The sequence below is a fragment of the Lynx rufus genome, unplaced genomic scaffold (assembly GCF_022079265.1).
Source record: "Lynx rufus isolate CCGP_SWC_20201006 ecotype Redwood Valley unplaced genomic scaffold, mLynRuf1.p SCAF_5, whole genome shotgun sequence".
Classification (NCBI taxonomy): domain Eukaryota; kingdom Metazoa; phylum Chordata; class Mammalia; order Carnivora; family Felidae; genus Lynx; species Lynx rufus.
Window position 1 is genome coordinate 88,364,560 of NW_025814867.1, and position 21,988 is coordinate 88,386,547.

General features: G+C 49.9%; 1 protein-coding gene across 1 annotated transcript in view; it reads left to right on the forward strand.

The window, feature by feature from the left end:
- The first annotated feature begins 955 nt into the window (after window positions 1-955).
- The window catches only part of HEG1 (heart development protein with EGF like domains 1), an 87,940-nt gene continuing 66,907 nt past the window's right edge, over window positions 956-21,988 (forward strand). The window contains exons 1-2 of the mRNA XM_047100436.1: window positions 956-993; window positions 1,075-1,271. Coding sequence (XP_046956392.1) covers window positions 956-993; window positions 1,075-1,271 — 235 coding nt within the window. The remainder of the gene's footprint in view (window positions 994-1,074; window positions 1,272-21,988) is intronic.

Sequence of the window (21,988 nt, forward strand, 5' to 3'; positions counted from 1 at the left end):
TGTCCTTCTGTTTAATTTTTTGATCTGCGGCCCTTTTTCTGATTACGAGTTTGCCTAGCCGTGCCTGAATTCACAGTTTTCTTTTCCCTGCGGCCTGTTTGGGTGTCCGGGAGGTGACATTTCTGCCGAACTCTTGGTGCGAGCCAAAGTTCACATCGGAGCAGTGGTCCGATGGGGTTGGAGTCCGCACTTGAGAAGGCGCTGGGGGATAGGATGACTCTCGGGTTGGCCACAGGGCGAGGCGTTAGGCTTGGCAACAGCGAACCCAGCACCAGCCCAGAGGAGCAGTGGTGGTGGCGGGAACGGGGGTGGGGGTGGGGAGGGCAGTTCAAACGAGCAAGGGGCACTGACCGCGCGCTGTGAGGAGCAGGGGGAACAGGTTCCACTTCTCTCACATATCAAAGCACTTTGTACAATCCAGTTAGTGCAAATCACATCACCCAGTACCTGCTTTTTACCCATTTACTGTGCATTTAAGGAGTTGGGAAATTCGGAGGACTCGGTTTTTCTGATTTTTTCTCCCAGTGGCAAAGTTGCAGTGATGGGGGTGGGGAGGGCGTGTGTGAGTGTGACCGAAGTTGGCCGGCAGCGTGGCCCTCACCCCGCGGTCCCCGGCCGGCCCCCGCCCCCTTCCTGCCCTCTCCCCGCCCCCGGGCCCGGCCGCGCTCGGCCGGTGATGTCAACCCGAGGAGGAGCCGCCCGCCCGCCCGCGGCCCGCCCGGGCTAATTAGCATGTAGCGGCGCCGGGGCCGCCTCCGCCTCCGCCGCGCCCGCCCGGCCCCGGCCGCCCTCCCGCGGCTCCCCACAACTTTTGAGGCGGGGACTGCGCTCGCAGCCTCACTTCGCTCACTTCCCCGGCCCCGCGCGGCGCCCGCCGCCCGCTTCCCTCGCACCCGCGGCCGCCCCGCGCCCGCCCCGCGCGCCGGGCATGTGAGCGCGGGCGGGCGCCGCCACCATGGCCTCGCCGCCGCTCCCGCTGCCGCTGCTGCTGCTGCCGCTGCTGCTGCTGCTGCCGCCGCCGGCCGCCCCCGGGACGTGGGGGCAGCCGCCCTCCCCGGCCCGCCGCGCGCCGAGCCGGGCGCCCCTCGCAGCCGCGGGGCTGGCGCGGCCGCCAGAGCCCGAGCCCGGCCCCGAGCGCGAGCCGACGCCGCCCACGCCGCCCCGGGAGCGCCGCGGGCCCGCGCCCCCCGGCCCCAGCCGCACGGCCCTCGGGCCGGCCGCCGCCACACGCCGGGGACGCTCGCGCCGGGCCCCCCAAGGCGGGAGCGCGGGTGAGTGAGAGCCGCGGCCGGGCGCCGGGAAGCCTCGGGCGGGGGGCGTGGGCGCGCTTCGGGGCCGCATCCCCCGCCCTAGGCCCCTCCGCGCGCTCGGTCCCGGCCGCCCCCCACCCCCCGCCCCGCTTACCTGGGCCGCTGGGGACCCCGGGGGTGGGCCGCAAGGGAGGGTGGCGAGCGGGGAGAGTGCTGTCCTGGACTCCATCGCTGGTGGCGGGACTGGGGGGTGTGACCGTCCTGTTCTCCCCCCACCCATGGAAGAAAACTTGTCTTCCGTGGCGTACCCTGGACCTCTTCCCCGACACCTCCCTTTAACAAAAAGAAAAGAACCTCCGCCCCACAAACCTTCCAAAGGCGCTTCTCCCACCTCGGAGGTGGTAACATCTTCCCGTCAATTCCCCAATCCCAGTCTTTTCCTATAGATACAGCAATGGCCTCTCCAGATACAGAGCGTAACTTTCGAAGATAAATAACTGATATTTAAGGGTTCTAGCCTTGCGAATATTGTAAAGGACAAAGGATGTAGTTGGAAACACAACACTCTACTGGTTCTCTCTAAAAGCAGAGGAGGGACGGGGGCGGGGGGGGACAGTGTGGAGGTGGGGAGTTACAAGGGCAAACCCTTGCGAGGCAAACCGTGACACAGGACTGCCCCTGAGCCTCCCCTTACTTTCCCAATGGGCTGCTGCTCCATACATAGCCCCTGCCTATCCTGCTCAGAAAGGGACCTGCCCCCTCTGCTCTGGACTTTTATCCAGTTCCTTCTTTAGATCTGGAAGAAATGCCAACGACCTAGGAATTCTGACTGTGACACCATTGTGACCTTGAGAATGTCACCTCTTTTGATCTCGGTTTCTCCATCTGTGAAATGGAAGTAATGATCCCTGTTTCTCCTAGCCTTCTAGTGATGGTGTGACAAAATGAAAGTAAAAATAAATGAAAGTGCTTTGACTAGTCAGCAATGTGGTGGTGTTAGCCACTGCCTTCCTGTGAGTGACACGAGGCACATGCTCTCTCTCAGGGTTACCTGGAAAAGCAAGGTTGCTTGCAACACTAGGCATTGATTTGAAGTTCACGTGAAGGTTGAGAAGATTTCATCTAACTAATTGGCACTTTAAGTTTCTCATGTCACACACACTATCTCGCGTAGGAATTAGCTTGCTTCATTGAACCTAGGGATGCTTCCTCTAAATAAGAAAAATGTTTTTAAAAAAAATACACCTCCCAGGAAAAAGTCAAGTCCACGTTCAGGAGTACTCCCATCATTGCAGAATGCCTTGTCCTTGTGAATATCTAAGGCACTGGCACAAGACTGAGAAACTGAGTAACAGTAAGGGAAGAGAGGGGAGAGAGAAGCTATAAAAGACCTATCAGAGACCTACCCACTGTGTAACTTCAGATAACTTACAGCATATATTGTTCTAAGTTCCACGAGAAAGAATCAAGAACATAAAAGAGAACATTCCCTGACTTTCTCACACTAGAAAAGTAACTAAGGAACACCACATAGTATTTTGTAAATTTTCTAAACGGAGAGCGGGTGTAGGGGATTGAGGCCATTTCGGAGGAGACACCCAGGAGCTGAAGGCAGGTTTCTCTGGCTGGGGGTCAGGCATTCTTAGCTGTGGGGCCCCAGCCTTGTTGGGGGTAGGTGGAAGGGATGCTAACTTGCAGAGACATGACTGGATAAGGCTGGCACTTGAGTCTCGTTCCTTCTCATGGCTGAGACTCCTCACACATCACAGAGAGCTGGGTGTTACACAGGGAGAGGAACAGTGGAGGGAATTAGCCTAGGGGACTCAGCAGGTAAGAATTGGAGCTGATCTCCTTTGCTAGTTGGGACATCCTCCCCTCCTGCCCTAAGTGACCCACACTTCTTCATAGATATGGCAGGTAACACTGCTAGTCCTGGCTTTGCAACCTTCCCGTTGGATGCATTTTGGGAGCAGAGAGCAATGGAGGCTTCGGGTGCATGAGGCTCTGGAAGAATGCATGTGGGAGTCCCAAGAGCAGGTAGCAGGAGCCAGAGTAGTCCAAAATTTCTCTTACCTGAGCAGGTCTCTCCTGGCACCCCCACAAAGCCCACCCAAGATGCACCTGCTCTTCAGCTGATCTAAGGCTGGGCCTCAGGTGGGATGTTAGAACGGTGAGAGTAAGAAAGGAAATTGATTGCCTGTTAAAAACTGCTAGACACTAGTAACACGGCTGAGGATGCGAGCATGTCCTGTGCTTGTTTTCTGGTGGTAGCTCAAACAACGTCACTTAGAGAGAAAAGGAAACAACGAACAAGAAATCCAGCAATAAGTGATTTCAGTGAGTCCGAGTTTCCTAATAACCGCTCAGGATTTTCTTTGGACCCTTTTTGATTGGCCACCATGTATCACAAAGTACAATCAGTCACTTCCCAAGGCAGCAAAGTCTCAACACTGAGAGAACCTCCAGAGGCCCTCTGGTCTGCACTGAGTCCCATGTGGGTATCTGCCCTCTCAGCACCCCTGACAGATGGCCATCCAGGCTCTGCAGTAACGTTTTTGTGTTTGGGGAGGTGCTCGCTCCTGCTGGTAATAAGCCCCAAGTCTTACAAATGATGTGCTTCCTTTGATTGTCGGGGAAACTGCTGCAGCCCCTTCTGCTGTGGGGATACAGGTGGTCAGTGCCTGGCATTCATGGCTTGGGCTTCTGGATACACAGGCATCAATGGCAGGGGCCAGAGATGTCCTTTTTTCCCTTGGGGGCCATTTCTAGCCCTTTTCCTCTTGGCAGAGTCCGGGGGTCTCATTGCTGAGTAACCTTGCTTGTGTTCCGTCTGTGGGTTGTTTGCCAGCATTAGGCCGCACATCCTCCATTTGCATACCCGCCTATCATCCTGCTGGCTGTTCAGATCCATCGCTGGTGTTTGAGCTGGTGGAGATGGAGACGATGCCAAGTCCTAGAGATTTTCTTTTTCTTGGTGTGTGTATTAACAGCTTAGGGCTTCTGAGCCACAGTTCTGAGTGCTTAAGTTTATATGCCTTGATTTTTGTGCTCCATAGGCCATGCTTTAATTGTGAGACCTGCAGATGAAAGGGGAAGCGAAAGGCTTAAGTCCTAATGAAAATCAATGCAGATGGGAAGAACTTTCCCACCCAAAGGGGAAATGACGCTGAGTAGCTGAGCAGCTGGCCCAAGGAATAATAATCTTAGAAAAATGCAGCTCCCTGGAGTAAAGGAAGCGCTGTGAACCCAGCCCCTCCTGGACTGCTCCATCGCTGTACCCTGAAGTGCTGTAACTTTTCAGGCCAACTAGCTTTAGCTGCTGGGAGAACCACTACACAGTGCAGCGAAGACGAAGGCCGGGCAGGAGGCAGCCCCGTAGGGAAGGGAGTGTGTGTGGCTACCTCTCCCCTGGCTGAGGCTGGCAGTGGTGCTGGTAGGGATTTCTGAGGAGCCCGCTTGCTTTGATGGAGACTGCTCCAAATTAGAAGGAAGGGTGTGGGGAAAGGGATTCTCTGTGGCGTGCGTGTGTTTAAAAGCCACATCCTTTTAACCTGGCAAGAACCCTTTTATTGCTTCCCTCGATGGGCCTGCAAATGCTGAACTGGTATTTTCTGCCCAAGACCTGGCTGGTGCGGATAGAGGCAGAACAAAAGATATTTGGTGCCCAGCTGGGCAGTGACTGCATACCTAGTCCTGGGAGGCTGGGGAAGGAGTCGGTGCCCTCCCGGTGGTCCCGGTGTCTCCCAGCAGCCCTGCCCAGCTGGCTGGAAGCAGTGTTCTTGGAGTTGACTTGTTGCTCTCTCAGAGACTCTCACAAAGCGAGCGAAGAACAGAACAAAGAAAGGTGGCGGTTGTGGTTTCGTTAGCCACTTATTACCTTCTTCCGTGGCTTCCCTCTGCCCGCCCTGCTTTTGTGTGAGTGGGAAATACCAGGGACGGAGATCAGTTTGGGTCTGTCTTTGGACTTGAAGCCTTTGAGCACCTATGTGGTCTGGTTGGCGCTTTCGCATTTAACCCTCAAAACAGTCCTGTGAGGGATAGCACTGCTCTTTTACAGCTGTGGGAACTGAATCCTGGTGAGCTTGGATCACACAGTAAATGGAGGAGCCAACATTCAGACTGATTTGACCAGATTCACCTGTTGTTTCCATGGTATCGTGCAGCCCCGGTTTTCTCAGCGGCCTGATGGTTCTGGATCTCTAAGACCAGTGCAGTGTTCTGCTTCTTCTCTTCTCCGTCCCTTGCTCTTGCCCCTTGTTTTCGTTTTTGTTTTTGTTTTTGTTTTTTTGAGATCAGGGATGAGAGGCAGGATGTGGATATGACAGCAGTGATGGGAACAACCTGCTGAGTGGAGATCCAAACAAAAATTTTCTTTTGGAAATTGCTCAACACAAGAGCATAAGTCTGTATATATGTATAAAAATGGCATTTTATATAGACATTGTGAATTACACTTCATCTATATGCCAATCCATATGTTACTGATACCAGAGGTAGCTCTGTTAATTATCGCCCAAACTGAAATGAGTTGATGACATTCTTAATGGACTCTGCTGGGAACGTGGCCGGTGTTATGGGGCAGTTGGTATGAACACCCCCTCAACAGGAGGAGAGGTTGGATGGTACCCCATTCTGATGCTCTAGACTTGTTTTCTTTCTAACGTCTGTGCATGCCCTCTTCCACCCGTTCCCTGTTCATCTGGTACAGACAGAACAAAGATGTTTCTATCCTGGCTTCTCCCTCTTCCTTTGTGGGAGTGTGGCAGATGTGTCAGTCTGTGTCAGTTTAGCTAATCTGTAGACCCGAAAACACAGCCAAGAGCCCTTTCTACACATGAGGGGCTCTGCAGCTCTCCACCTGTGGAGAGCTGCAGAGCAAGTCGGTGGTGCCCTTCAACCCCGTCACCAGGGAGTCTGTGGTGTGTTAGTGAACCAGAAGTGAAGAAATGTCACAAGCAGATCATGCCGACCCAAGGAATGGTGTGCAGAGGTGAAGAGGCTGCTGGGCGCCGGTAGTCCAGGCAGGAGGAAGGTGTGGGCTGGGATATGGATAGCACAGAGGGGGTAGGGTTTTGGCATCAGCAAAACCCCAAATACTGAAAAGCTTAAGACTTTTCAAATGGAGGTGATCAGTAGCCGGGAAGTCCGGGGAAGAGGACTTGGGAGACCTGCTAGGGTCCAGAGCCACTGGAGTGAAGACCAGACCGGAAAGGAGGATTCGTACCGATGGTGGAGGGCTCGAGAGACCTGCCTGAGGCATTTGTGTTTGTCACATCTGCACTGAGGAGCCCTGAGAGCCCTTGAGGAAGGAGCAGTATTGCGTGCTTGGTCGGTGTTCCTTTGTGCTTGACGCTGGGACTCGGGGATGAACCACGTGTGGGTCTCTGCCCTTCCTACAGTCCAGGACTTAGTTCAGAAGTCTGGGAATGCTGGCAGGCGTTGTATCGGTATGTTGGGAGGAAAACACTGAAAACAAGGCATGGGTTAGAATGGGAGCGGTGGAAATTGAGAGGGAGCGTTGCAAGGGCCATTTAAAAGAGGAAGGTGGGAGGACCTGGGGACTGCCTGGCTGTGGGGATGACGAGGACAATGGCAAAGAGCTGGCTGGCCCTGCAAGAGGCTGCCTCCGCTGGAGGTGCTTTCACTGTAAAGCCTGCAGCCTGTCCCAGCGGAAGTATTGTGCAGTCACGGACGTGGAACTGAACTAGGGGGAAGCCAGGGTCAGAGTCAGCCTGGAAGGGCGAACCTCAACAGCAGCTGAAGCCAGTGGAGAAGAGGAGGCAGACTCAGACTCAGTGGGTCAAGAGCATCCAGTGTAGATGGTGAGCCAGGAAGCGGCCTGAAGGTGCAGCTGAGAGGGGGGCAGTCTGGAAGCTGGCCATGCATGGGCAGAGGAAGTTACAGATAGGTTGACATGAACCTGCCTGAACTTGCTTTCTCATCCAGGTATATCCAGGTTAAAGGGGAGAGGGAGCCAGGAAGAATGAGGCCTGAGGAAAGACCACTGGATTGATTCTGAGAAGTTCAGGGGAGACTTGAAGAACAGGAAGAGTTTGTTTACCTTAAGGGAGACAGCAAACGCCCACCACCCCGGATGAAGTTTAACAGGGACAAGAACTCTGAATTCCCACCCCACTCTGCCGTCAGGAATTGGCAACAGGACCCACTTGTTACCTGAATGAGAAACTTAGAAGCACTCGATATCCAGCTCCTTCCCTCACCCTCTGCATCTTTGTTTTGGTGGGGAAGGGGGACTCTTGATTCTGTTTTTCGATAGATATATCAGGGATCTGCCCTCACCATCTCCACTGTTCTGTTTTGCTCTCCCTGCTTCCACGCATGCTCTCCTGCTGATCCGTGTTCACAGAGCCCAGAGTGATCTTCTTAAATGTAATTCAGGTCACCTTACTCTCAGGCTGAAAACCCTCTAAGGGCTTTGCATTGTACTTAGAATAAAATAAAGTAAAATAACAATCCAGCCTCCCTGCTGGAATACCAGGACCTGACCCGCTGACTCTCTGGCCTCTTCTTTCTCTGACCCCCTTCTAACCACACCAGATAGTTGTGTACACATGCCAGACTCCTTCCTGTCCTGGAGACTAGGCACACGGTGCCCCATGCCTATAGCGGAACAGCTCTCCAGGCAGAGGGAGGGAACAACCAGTGCAAAGGCCCGAAGGCCAGAACAAGGTTGTGTTTTCGGGATTGGAAAGAAGGAAGGCCATGGTGGCCAGATCATGTGGGGCCATGAGAACCACAGTAGAAAGGTCAGATTTTCTGCTAAGCGCCATGAGGGGTTTTAGCAGAGGAGTGATGCGCAGAGTAGACTAGGAAGGCAAGACAGGAAGTGAAGGTGGGAAGCCACGGCTAGTTTGTGCCTGACACACGGTAAGCATGTATAGTACTTGTTGAATAAATGATTCCTAAAATAGAAGCTAGGCCCAAACACAAAAGTTGGAGGTAGAAAGAACCATGCTTGTGGTAATATTTCTCTGACTGAGCAGCCCTCATGTTCTTGGATCATCAAACATGGGACGGGCAATACCTTCCTCACACTTTACCTCCCAAAGTGTTAGGACAGTGCACTGGACAGTCTTCCCCAGGTGAGGGAGGGGGCACAGGGACTGTCATCAGAGCAGAGTGGCCCGTGTCACTGCTGTGGTGCAGTGCAGGGTGCCTGGGCTGGGGTGCTGCTGTGGTCGGGGGATCTCTGGAGTTAGGGGTTTTGATGTATGTCTCTGATGTGTTTGTCTTTTGCTTGCCTCCCTGCCTCTCTTGTTGCATTCCTGCCTGGGAGTTGTCAGAGGACAAGGACGCATCTCCCTGACATTTGCTTCCTTTGGAAGCCTGCCTTGCTGTCAGTCAACAGTGAGGCCATGAGGTGACATTTCTGACTTAGGATCAGGATGAAGTACAAGCATTATGGTACTTCCAAGGTGCATGATCATCTTTGCCTTTTAAAAATCAGAACTTTTTTTTTTCTGATTATGTTCATTTTGTATATTTATCATATACAATTTGGAAGGTGTAGAAAAGTGAAAGCGCCAAATAAAATACCACCTATATGCCAACTACCAGAAATATATTAAAACATTAGCAGTTGTTATATTTCTCATTTACAAGGAATACAAAATTGTGTATGTACTTAAAAAAAATTTTTTAATGTTTATTTTTTGAGAAAGAGACAGAATGTGAGCAGAGAGAGAGGGAGACACAGAATCCAAAGCAGGCTCCAGGCTCTGAGCTGTCAGCACAGACCCCAATGTGGGGCTCAAACTCATGAACTCTGAGATCATGACCTGAGCTGAAATCGGGGATTAACTCACTGAGTTACCCAGGTGCCCCTAAAACTATATATTTTTAAAATAGGATACACAGGGGTGCCTGGCTGGCTCAGTCGGTAGAGCATGCGACTCCTGATCTTGGGGTTGTGAGTTTGAGCCCCACATCGGGGCTGACTTTTAAAAAATAGGACACACACACACACACACACACACACACATATAATACATGTGTATTTCCATATGGTATCCAGATGGATACTGTTCTAGTATATTGTAACTTTTTTAAAGCTACGTCTTTATTGGATATATAACTGTTTCCAGTTTTTCACTATCATAAATAATGTGATGAACGTCTTTGTGAATCAGCTTTTGTATTTGTCTCTGATTATTTGCTTAGTGTTAATTCCTGGATGTGGAAAATTTTAAGATCCCTGACAATACTACCAAATGGTACCAAATTATTTCAACAGCATTGTGTGATCTCACAATGTAGATCTCACCACACTCTGTGTATCACCAGGGATTTTGATTAAAACACAGTACCCTTCTCCTGTCTTTCTTTTTCACCCAGATGTCTTCAGATAGTGGTGTGTCTGTGTGTGTGTATGTTGGGTGTGGTCAATCACAGCATCTCTCTACTAACCCTATATCTGGAAGCTGCTGGGGCTCCACCTTATCCTCTGGTCTGAAGCAAGTTGAGGAGAGGATGTTTCAGTGGGTGACTGATTCTGCAGGGTGTCTGACCAGCAGGAAGTGTGGTGGATGCTGCTGGTGGAGGTGGGTTCCTCCAGAGCAGGCAGCAAGCTCTCCACTGTGTTGTGTCAGCGTGGCTACATCTGGGCAGGGAGGCATCCGAGCCAAGTGCTTTGGGCAAAGTGGCCAGGCAGAAGGGCAACACGAGTATTTTAGAAGGAACTGTCATGCAAAATTTGGGATGGAGCAAGAGAACACCACAGGGACCTCGTAAATGAGAGCCATTGCATTGGCAATATTGATCCTTTAAATTTTGGCATACTGGGCAAAATTAGATTTCAGTTTGGGGTCTATAAGAACATCTTGAGAATTCTCTTTATGTTCAGAGAATCCTAGACTCTCCAGGTTTGAAGGGAACTTTAAAAAGCTGTCTTTATTCATTAAATGGCAGGCTTGTTTCCCAAATAAGTAGGGAAAGGGGCTGTCACTCTTTTGCCTCTTTTACCCTGGTTGATTTCCAGTCAGAATCAGTAAATTTCACTTTGCTCTCAGAAACTTTTTGTCTCTTTGTTCAGGACATGATGCAAGATCCGAGGTCACCTTAGATTAGGAGATATGTGACAAATCCAGACGCTTCCAATTGAGTGATATGACTGGCTGCATTTTCACAGACGTGATTTTTCCTAGAAAGGTTCTGGAAACCAGTGAAACAATTAGACAACCATGATAGTGACAGAGCTCTAGTTGGGGCTGAAAATGGTGCTCTAGCAATGTGGAGTGGCCAGAGGTGGGGGCTGGTCCAGAAGGTTCAGGATCAAGTTTTGGCTCTGCCACTTAGACACGGGGTAACTTTGGGCATATTACTTCCTTCTCTGGGCCTCCATTTCTTTATCTGTGAAATGACGGATTGGCCATCTGATGCCAAAAGCTTCATTCCTGAGGGTCCCAGCTTTATCCTGTGAATACCTCCTGACTTCCCTGATGTTGATCTGAAGTGTGAGGAGACTCTACATCTGGCTTCTTAGCTCAGGGTCGGGAGCTGTGGCGCCTATGTGAGGGACGAGGAAGGGTACCTCACAGTGGGTCTTCGTGTGCACCTGTGGGCCTGCTAGACCTCTAGCTCCTTGAGAGGAGGCACAGGTCATATTCATCTTTGGCCTTGGCCCAGGGAGCATCTATCCAACTTGTGGCTGCCACCCACTGCCCAGGTGGTATTACAGCAGCACCTGCACCACCATGTGACCTAGGGCTCCTGTCATAAGATCTCTTAAGGAGCTAGAAAGGCCATCTCTGAAGCCTACAGAGACTGTTAAAAATGGACACATTCCTTTTGCTTTATACCTTGGTTCTGGGATACTTGAGCTTTGCAGTATTATGCAGGCTTTCCTGTCACGTAGGAATGTTTGAGGAAAGCTAACAGGTCTGGTGGTATGGCAGGCAGGCTCTGTGCTCCCAGTTCCTGTGGTTGTGGGGGCCTCAGGGGAGGCTCTGATCTCACTGGAGACCCTGAATAACAGCAGCCTCCATGTCTCTTCTGGGAAGGAGCTGAGCTACTGGAAGCGAGGAGATGGATGTGATACCTTTGACAGACTTCTGCTCAGTGTCTTTGATAAGTTGGGATAAGAAGTCCAGGGAGGAAGACAGGTGACAAGAAGAAGGTGGAGGCCAAGGTCAAGCTCTCTAGCTGGCCCTGTGCCATGCTGGGCCATGTGCATTGAAGCAGTCATATTGGAGGAGGGAATAGTGAACATATAGGAGAGAGACACCTGGTTGGAATCTGGTACGATGTTGTTCTTTGTGCAAGGTCATGATTGGTGATTATCACGAATCAGGCTAGTATTGAAAACTACTCTATTTTCCTTCCCTGGGTGGTAGGGGGAGATGGAAACAGCTTCAACGTGGGGATGAATTTCACTCCTGAGCCTCTGGGGCCACCAGGACTTTCATTGTGCCATGCAGTGAGACTTTTTCTGGGGTCATCTGTTGCCAGGATATGTATAAGAGCCCTCTGGCTTTGCAGTCACAGACCTGGGGAGGTCCTGGCTTGGGTGTCAGACAGCCTCAGTTTAAACTCCCAACAGTACCACTTGCAAGCTGTGGGACCTTGGTAGGTTACTCAGTCTCTCTGTGCCTTCAGTTTCCCATCTGTCAGATGGGCTATTAATGGGCCCTACTCAGGAATGTAAGGGTCATATAGACTCTGTAAAACAGACTGCTTGTTGCTGGGCAGGAGAGCTCTGTAAATACTGGCCACGATGATGCTCCTGAAACTATTGCCTGTTTATACTGACCTTTGGACTGATGACAACAACCTCTTCACCTCCAGGTTCAGTGGATGGGGGACAAGTTCTGAATGCAAAGGGGTCAGGTCTACCTTCCAAGGACATTTGCTACTTGGTCCCCCTCCCCTTCCCCGGGCCCCCCGAACCTCACTTCTTGGTATTCCTAGAACTTTCTCTCCATCCTTAGCTTCCAATGCAGGGAGGAAAGAGCACAATTTGAAGATTTTAAGTCAGAACAACTAAGTGCCACCTATCCAGCCCTCACCTGCAGTTATCTGCGGAGACCAGATTAATGCACGTGAAGCAGTAAGGATTCAGTAAAAATGGTATGTGAGGTGTGACTCCAAAGTAATAAACCTTTAAAATCAGTCATGCTAGGACTTCTGTTGTCAAAGGGTACTCTCCTTCAGGTCAGAATTTTTGGAGGTTATTGACACGTACCTCAAAAAGCATTCGAAGGAGCTGGGAGCCCCCTTTAGAGCCAGTGCCTGGGCCACAAGCAACTCATTGGTGTTTCTTTGTACTTCTCCATCATCCTGGATCCAAAATGGGGTCACCTATCTCGATCCCCTGCATCAGTCACTAAATTGGGCTTGGAATTTTTGTGTGTTTCCAGAATAATCCAAATCTATTATCAAGGGATGAAAATGTGTCCTTATTCAGTAAACTCAAAAATACTCCTCAGGCGCTGTTGAAGATTGTAGAGAATTTTAGGAAACAGTCTGAGGGGTAACAGTGTTGTTGGATTAAATAAGATCTTAATGGGGTTTCTTTGAAGAAGACCATATTCATTGGTAGGTGAATTCCTGTGGTTGGTTAGGAATTATTTATAGTATAGCTGTGCCTTATGGTAACGGAGTGCTGCTGTCTATAGCCACAGGCGGAGGTCGGACAGAGAGATGCCAGTGGTGGCTCAAGAACTCTGACAGGGTCTTAACCCCTTTGCTTTCTAGCTGTGTGGTAGGGGGCAGCTGCCTAATGTCCCTGGGTCTTACTTTCCCTATGTTAGAAATGGGGCTAATGCTATCTATCCTGCTTCCTAGACAAGGCTTCCGAGGAGGAGCAAATATAATTATGACCACAAAGGCATGTTTAAATGTAGACACAGCGAGTAATTTGAGTCAGAATACAATGAACTTACTGTGCCCTGGGCCAGGCATCCCATCTCTGGGCCTGTTTGCATATCTGTAAAATGGCGAGGATACTCCCAGCTCCATCCACCTCACAGTGCTATCATAGGGGTGAGATGGAAACTCATCCTCGTGGACAGGCTTTGTGAACATGCACGTGCTGTGTATTTGGGAATGCCTCCGGCATTATTATTACTCTAAGTGAGGTGGCGTTTGTGGAGCAGGTAGGTGCAGGGGGATGTGTAGAAAGTAGGAGAGGAAGGGGAGAGAGGGACAGCATTCTGGGATGTCTCACTGGCCTGTTGTCAGTCCTCCATCTCTGTCCTCTCAGCTGCCTCTGGTCTTGGTGGCTAGCTCTTTCTCATCCTCTGTCCCACCCAACCAGTAGGATGTTCTTCACAGGCCTGCCCTTGGCCTTCTACCTGCAGCTCGGTTCAGTGAGTGTTTACTGAGTCCTCCCAGGAGCCACGGTCTCTCCTAAGGGACACAGAAATATGATCGAATATGTTATAATTGTACAACAAGTTAAAACAGTAGTCAAGAGGGAGCAAGTTCTCTCTGGAAAAAGCTTCTTGGGAGTGGTGTTCCCTGAGCCAGTTGTGAGAAAGCAGTCAGATTTTGCCAAGGCCCAAGGGAAAGGGAGCAGGGCACTTAGGTAGGGAGGTCCACAAAACAGAGGCACAGAGGGAAGTCATAGCATGGCTTCACCTGTTTTCTCTGAGGAGGTGATTCCCACAACTATCTTTCTTCTCTTCAGATACCCAGTCCGATTTCTTCAGCCACCTGCCAAACATTTGCACAGTTGTGCTTCACTTTCAACACAACAGATAATGGTTATAAATGCAGACATGTCATCTCCCCCCTCCTCCCCCCCCCCCCCCCCCCCCGCCGAGAACCTGTCCTTCCTTTGCTTGTTTATGGTCCCGTTAATTTCTCAGTCACACATTCAGAACCTCAGCCGTCTTTGTCTCGCGGCTTTTTCTTACGCACATGGGATCACCACCGACTCTTCCCTTTGTCACTTTCTTTCTTCTTCTGAATCCTGTCCATACTCTTAATTCCTTTCGGACAGTGGGCAGCGTGGGCTGCCGGGATGTAACGTCCCCATTCGGGTCCTGAAACTGCAGTTTGGATCCAGGGGTCCTGGGAGACACCCTGGAAGCCTGCCTGAGGAGCCCTGCCTGTGTCTTTCTGGCTCTCCCTCTCAGAGTATGTTGCCATGCCTCTGTAGCTCTGTCTTCATCTTGTGCTTGCCATTCTTATCCTTCATTCTTTTTCTATTTCTGTATTATTATTATTATTATTATTTTAGATATTTTATATTGAAGGCCTTTGGAGTCAGACAGACCTGGGCTGGGATCCCAGTGTATTATTTGTGGGATCCTTGAGCATCTGTTTGATCTCTCGACACCTCAGTTTCCTTATCAAAAAAAATGGGGACAATAATGGTGCCCACCTGCCAGGGTTGTGGTGAGGATTAACTGGGACAGTCCATGTGCCATGCCTGGCGTGGTGCCTGCAGCGTGTATCTGGGCTGCTGTCATTATCCTCATCCTCGTCTTCGTCGTAATGAGCCTACTCTGGCATTCTCCTCCCTAGCTTTACTCTCTCCTCCTCTCTCTGTAAGTTTCTCCCTTTCTTTCTACTCGCTCTATTTTATATCTTTTTCTTAACTGGCTATAGCATACAACTGACTTTAAAAATATTGGTTATATTTGAGGGGCGCCTGGGTGGCACAGTTAAGCGTGGTTTCGGCCCAGGTCATGACCTCACATGTGTGTGTGTGTTGGAACCCCACATCAGGCCTTGTGCTGACAGCCATCGGCAGAGCCTGCTTGGGATTCTCAATCTCTCTCTCTCTCCTTTTCTCTCTGTGTCTCCCCACTCACACTTGTCTCTGTCTCTCTCAAAATAAATAAATAAACTTAAAAAATCTAAAATCTAAAAAATGTATATATTACATTTATATATATATATATATATATATATATATATATATATACACACACACACACACATACATATTGCTTGTATTTGAATCGAGTGTCAAGTTTCCCAACTTAGTTGTAAAGGCCTATTGATAAACCTTTCATTTATGTCTCTAAATAGGTTTTATGTATGCACCCCCACGGGCTCCCAGTGGCCCATGGTGAGAGCACCCCTTTCTGGGGCTGGCGGTGACAGCCGCGGCCTCCTCCCTTCCCTTCCCCCACCTGGCCCCGCGGGCCCTTTGTGCTGCAGCATCGTTCCACTGTGTACATTTTCTAACACTGTAAGCCTTCCAGACAAATGATGTTTCTATGATTTCCTTAGAGTCCTGGGCCCCTTCACACAGGTCTATGGAACAAATTATGGCAGAACTTAACAAAAGTCAGGTGGCCGTATTTCATGTCATTCGACCTCCCCGCCTCCCTCCCACCTCCCCTCTTCCTCCTCGGAACCAGGATGTTTTTCCTTGCCTTTTTATTGTTTTGTCAAGCTGGCAGGCCTCCTTTGGTGGGGCTCTGCCACCGGGCTTCCTCTCTGGGTGTGAGTGAATGTTAGGGTGACAATACAGGAGACAGGCCCGCTTCCCTGCCCACCCCCCCAACTTCGTCTTCAGGCGCCACAGGGAGCTGCCCCTTAGGCCCCCTTCTCAAAACCACCTCTGCTGAGCCACCTCTCAGCCCCTCCATGGGCTGTTTATCTTTCAAAGAATGAGAGGGGCAAAGAAAACTGAGGCACCAGATAGATAAATGCCCACAGGGACAAGATAGCCTTCCCATCCCCCTCAAACAGCCTTTTTGTTTACCAATTTAATTGACTGGGAATCTTCTGACATGACCCTTGGGCTATTTTTCAAAGCCTCCTTTTTTTTTTTTAATCCTATGGAATTATTTTTAAAGCAAGGAACTTGAGGTCACCTCAGAGTCCTTCACCTTCTTCTCCTGCCTGGGGTTAGGCTGCTTCCCTCCTTAGCACCCTCAGGCCACCTCAGAGGTGATTCTGTTTCTGGAAGCCTGCGGGACTCCGGACTTTGGGGAGGGGGCGAGGGGGAGGGTCCTGGCCAGCCCCACCCTGGGTCATGGGTCATGGCTCAGTCCCACAAGCCTGCCTTTCTCCCCAGAGGATACTCAGCTAGACAAAAGCAGACTCTCACAAGGAGGAGAGGATAATATGCCTTGTAAATTTTATACTTTTCATTACTAGACGCTGTTCCTAGGGGACCTGTTTTTAAAAATCAGACCATTGGAGAGGCGCCTGGGTGGCTCAGTCGGTTAAGGGTCCCACTTCGGCCCAGGTCATGATTTCACAGTTCGTGGGTTCGAGCCCCGCATTGGGCTCTGTGCTGATGGCTCAGAGCCTGGAGCCTGCTTCGGATTCTGTGTCTCCCTCTCTCTCTGCCCCTACCCCGCTCACGCTCTTTCTCTCTCTCCTTCAAAAATAAACGTTAAAAAAAATCAGATCACTGGGTCTCAGGTCCAAACACTTCTTAATGTGTATGGTTTTTCTTAGGGCTGCTCCTTTCAGGGCAAGAACAAGGAAGGAAATGAAACTCCCCGAGAGCCCTGGACAGTCCAGATCGAGGGCTGCCTTTTGTTCACACAAACTCATTTGGCTCCTAAACGTCCTCCACCCAGAATCATTACATCCGCAGTAGTGTTTCAAAACACAGCCCTGAGCAGCCGCACTGAGTAGGCGGCTGCCCTCTGGTGAGGTCGCAGCCACCTTCCCTCCATGTCCCCAAGGTTCCTGCCTACCCCCAGATATCCCACCTGCTGGGCATCCGGCAGGAAATCCCCCTGGTTTGTTGGATTCCTGGGGTGGAGGCCGTGATCTGGAGAGAGAGTGCAACCCTGAAAGCGAGGATGGGATTCTTGTCCCAAACCTGCACCCAGGATACCTTCTCTGCCCAGCTCCCTAGCTTCTCTGCCTACCAAACTTCCAGGATACCTTCTCTGCCTAGCTGGGCCTCTTCTCACACACCCATGGCACTGGCATCTGCATCACAGGAATTTATTAACCCCATTCAGCTCTCTTGGAAGCGATAGGCCCCTTGAGGCAAAATCCACAGTGTCTTGTGTGTGGTTGATGCTCAGTAAATATATTTTTTATCTATTTTTAAGGGTACAAGTTATTGGCATTGAGTACATTCACAGTGTTGTACTACCATCACCACCATGAATTTCCAGAACTGTTTCATTATCCCAAATGGGAGCTCATTAGGTAATGACTCCTCATTCCTCCCTCTCCCCAGCCTCTGCTAATCTCTATTCTCCTTTTTGTCTCTATGACTTTACCTATTACAGGTACCTCATGTAAGTGGAATCATATAATATTTGTTCTTTTATGACTGGCTTTTTTCATCTAGCATGACGTCTTCAAGGTTCATTCATGCAGTGTATGTCAGATTTCCTTCCTTTTTAAGGCCAAGTGACATTCTCTTGCATGTATGTAGCACATTTTGCTCATCTAGTCATCCATCAATGGGCATTTGGGTTGCTTCAACCTTTTGGCTATTGTGAATAATACTGCTGTCAACACGGGTGTACAAATATCTCTTTGATTCTCTGCCTTTAGTTCTTTTGTGTATGTCCCTAGCAGTGGAATTGCTGGATCATATGGCAATTCTATGTTTAAGTTTTTGAGGAATGACCAAACTGTTTCCTACAGTGGCTGTGCCAGTTTATATTCCTACCAGCAATGCACGGAAGTTCCAATTTCTCTTAAGTTCTCGTCAACACCTACTTTCCTTTCTTTTTCTTTTCCTTTTTTTTCCCCTTGATAATAGCTGTCCTAATGAGTATGAAAGTAAACAGTCTTTTGAATTTATAAATGCCACCCACCGGACGTATTATGGACCTGGAGCTATTATTGTCCCTCTTGGACCCCGGTCCTGTCTGAGGGTCAGATTAGTTCGTTGCTATGGTCCCTAAGGGCAGGGGTCACTTTCAGAGAGGGATGGGGGCACTAAGGACAACCCAGGCAATTTCCCAACTTTGACCAGAATGCATGATGCAAAGCACTGGATGTTAGCTAGCGAAGCAGGCTACATGCCATAAATTAGTTTGGGAAGAGTTGGCTGAGCTCCTGTCCTCTCAGTCCTCACTGGCTTCATTTGGGTGTGGTTAACTAGGAAAGACACCAGAAAGAAAGGGCTGGGCTCTGGTCTCCATCCTGCCACTTAGTTCTGGGTTATTCTAGGCATGTGACCTTAGTACTGAGTCTTAGCCTTCTGTTCCTAAAATGGGGTAAGAATTCCTATCTTGCTTGCCATGCAGAATGTCAGGACCCAACAGGATAATTTAGCCCCCTGAAATTATCAAGTAAAGAAGCGCTTTGCAGATTATAAACATGTGGGATTTCTTAATTTGATCTCTGAGAATAGGGGCAAAATTCCATCCTCCTATAAAGTTCCAGTGGACAATGTCCTGCTCCTCTTGTGGTTTACAGCCATCTACCATACCAAAAAGGGGATTAAAAAGGCAGCTTTTTCATTTCAGTTCTAGTCCTGTGTGAGCAATTGAATCTGAGGAAAATCTCTAAAAATTATAAAGAAATTCACTATCATTGGTATGAGAACCCATGCTAGCACATGCAGTCATGTGGCTAGAAAGCACCCAGCTCTCCCATGTGTTCCCCAAGTTGAGGGATCCCAGGAAAGCTCTGAGGGGGAGGCAGAAACAGGGAATTCACAGCTGGGGGAGGGGAGCAGTCAGTGTCTTACTTTTCCAGAACGTTCTCTCATGAGCCTTAACCCCTAACAATCTGAGTTTCATCTTCTCTTTGCCACGTGACACTCTGGAAAGTCCCGGGGACTCTTTTTGACTATTCTCTGGCCTTTCCACAGGCCTGGCCCGTGCCTCTCTGTGGTGTCTCGGCACTCATTGCCTTGCTGGCTCCTACTTCAATTCATCCTATCCTTCCCTGGTCCTCTGTGTCTCCTTCACTGACTCTTCCTCTCCCTCTGATTCAAGGTTCCCCTTAATTCAGTCCTCGACCATCACTTTTCCCTTCATACTCCATCTCCTCATCCCTCTTCCTAATTGACAGTCCCAAATTTTTAACGGCCTGTCAGACATTTCCAGTGGGAAGTTATAATATCACCCCTCACTTCATATTTTGAAAACAGGCTTTTCTTGTCTCTCAAACTCATTCTCCATTCTGCCTCCACTCTTTATTATTATTCTTTTCATTACTCATGAAAATTATCTCTGAGAAGCTTCTTTAGAGGTCTTCTTGCTCAGTGTTCCTGTTAATAAGTGCAGCTATCATCAAACCAAATCCGTCTGATTCCAAAGCCCCTGTGCCACAGGCTAGGTCACTCCTCTTAGGGAGGAGCAGGACATTGCTAATGGATTTGAGACCGGGGTTTGAAGACCAGGGGGACGTTGTTCCCTGACCAATGCCTTAAAGCTCCATGTCACAGAATAAGCTGGGATGTGAGGGAACAAGAGCTGGGTTCAGATTGTGAATCTGCCGTTTAGTGCATGACCTTGAACAACCACTTAATCTTTCTGCCCTTCTTCTCGGGTGCCATGATACCCACTTGACCAGCTGTCATTCTCATTAAATGAGATAAATGCCCTTGAAAACATTTAGCACGTGGTAAGCACTGAGTAGCTATTTGTGAAATCTGATTCTAAATGGAGGGAAATGAAAATAAAGGGATCCTGCTTTAACTCTGTGACATAGGGCCCACAGGAGTGGTTGACAGTGCAATGTGGGGGCGGGCTGGGCCCTCTGGGAGGAAATTGCCTCTTTGGATGACACAGCATACTCCCTGTACACACCCACTCCACTGCTCAGAAACAATGCATGTTGAAAAACCCCAAATCATGGGGTGGGTGGTGAGGAGTTGACTCTATAGCAGCTGCTAATTAGGAAATCCTACTCCCAGGCTGTGCTAGCATCCCTGATGTTGGTTCACAAACAGATGTTTTAGAACATGAAGACACTACAGAAGTGGAAGTTGTCAACTTGGGGGAAAAAACAGGCAAAGCAATGAAACTGTCTTGACACAGGGGGCTGAGTGCAGAGGGAAGGATGGTATTTCCAGCTCAAATATACCTGGGAGGTTGGGACATCTCAACTCCAGTATGAGGCTGGTTGGTGCGGCTCAGTTGCCATGGGATGTGAGTGAGGTTGAGCAAGTACCTCTGACTATCTGGGGAGAGGGATGGGTGAGGTGAGGAGAGCCAGCCTCAGAGCCTGCCCCTGAGTGTCCAGTAGGGCACAGGGTCTTCATCCTCCTTCTCTGGCCCAGACTCCGAAGCCTGAGGTGTACCTTCTTTCCATTTCTCCAAGGCCATTTCTCTTCTCTGCCAAGAGTCAGAGCAGGTTCTGGATTCTCCCCCTGCAAGTGTTAGGTCCCTGCTGACTCTTCGCTGCTTTACTCTAAATTTCTCTCCCACTCGGGGTTTACCCCTGTGCTGAACAGGGAGCTACGCCAAAACCAAAATTCAACCACAGTACTCCTAAACAACTCAGGGCTTCTGAAGGGATTCATCCTTGGACCTCAATAAATATTTTAGCACTGGACTCATTGTTCCCCCCCCAAGATACAGCATGGAATCATGTCAAGCACTTGCATGTTCACAATCAAAAGATTGTGAATGGGTGGCAGAGTGGGTGGGCTGGGGTGCTGCATGGTTAATTAATCCCCTTCTGAAGAGTAGTTCATAGGCAATAAAGAAGTAGAGGGACATCCAGAGTTCAACAGCAGGCAGTGGAATACTATTCTTTTGGAACCCTGGGCCAGTGACATCAGGGGCTTATGCCAGAGGTGGGCGTGGCTCTTACCCTGTGCCCTCCTAGTTCTTCCTGCATCTGCTGGCAGTGTCCTGGAGCAAAGCCAGAGCGAGGCCCCAGCTCACAGAGCCCACCTCAGTTCTTTCAGGGGGTGCACCCCTAGCTTCCAGCAGAACTTGTACCTCTGCAACTAGCTCTGCTCTGCTGCCTGGAGAGGGGTTGGTTAGCAGTGCCTGCCAAAGTCATGTCCAAATCTGTCCGTTCACATTGAGAGACCTAGACCCCTTGAACAGCTGCAATGGGTGTAGCACTCACTACGGACCAGATAGTCTTTGACACTCTCACGTGTGTGTACTGTGTCACAGCCCAGTGAGGTAGGTGCTGTCATTATCCCCCTGTTACAGACGAAGAAGCCAAGGCAGAGAAATTACGTATGTCATCCAAGGTCATACGGCATGTACATGGTAGAACCAGAAGTCTAACACAGACAGCCTGACTTTAGCCAGTTTGTATGTTACCCACTGCTTCTCTTGTTAAGTAAGTACTGAATTTCTATATCCAGACAGGGAGCTGGAGGCAGGCTCTTTTCCTTTTAGATGAGAGAGTCTCCACATACAGAACACAGATTCATAAGGTGGGGTAAGCAGGTGACTTTCCCCGTCATGTGTTCTGGGGGGAAGAAAGGGAAAGATCCCCAGAAGAAGAGAGACCATAAAGGTAAGAATTTCTGATCAATCCAGGTGGCACCTGCAATTGAGGGAAAGAGGGCAGAGGTGGCATCATAAGCCCACAGGTCTCTAACGCCCACAGGGCCCAGCAGTGGCAGTACTGACCAGGGCTGTGTTCAGTCTCTAGTTGCTGTGGACAGATGGTCATCTCCTTGATCAGGCACCAGCTGGTGCTGAGTGGTTAGGTACCCAGAGGCTGGTTGTCCAGACACAGGTAAACTCATCAGTCCTTCAGCTGGGTGCTCAAGGCCACTCACAATGCTTATGTTTCAGAAATAGCTGTATTATGAGCAAGTTGCATGAGCCACCTTTATATCGAAAGTCTACAGGCTTTACCTACCTTAGGGAGCAGTCTAGGGACCAAAGAAAGCTCCTTATAAGAAGGCTTCC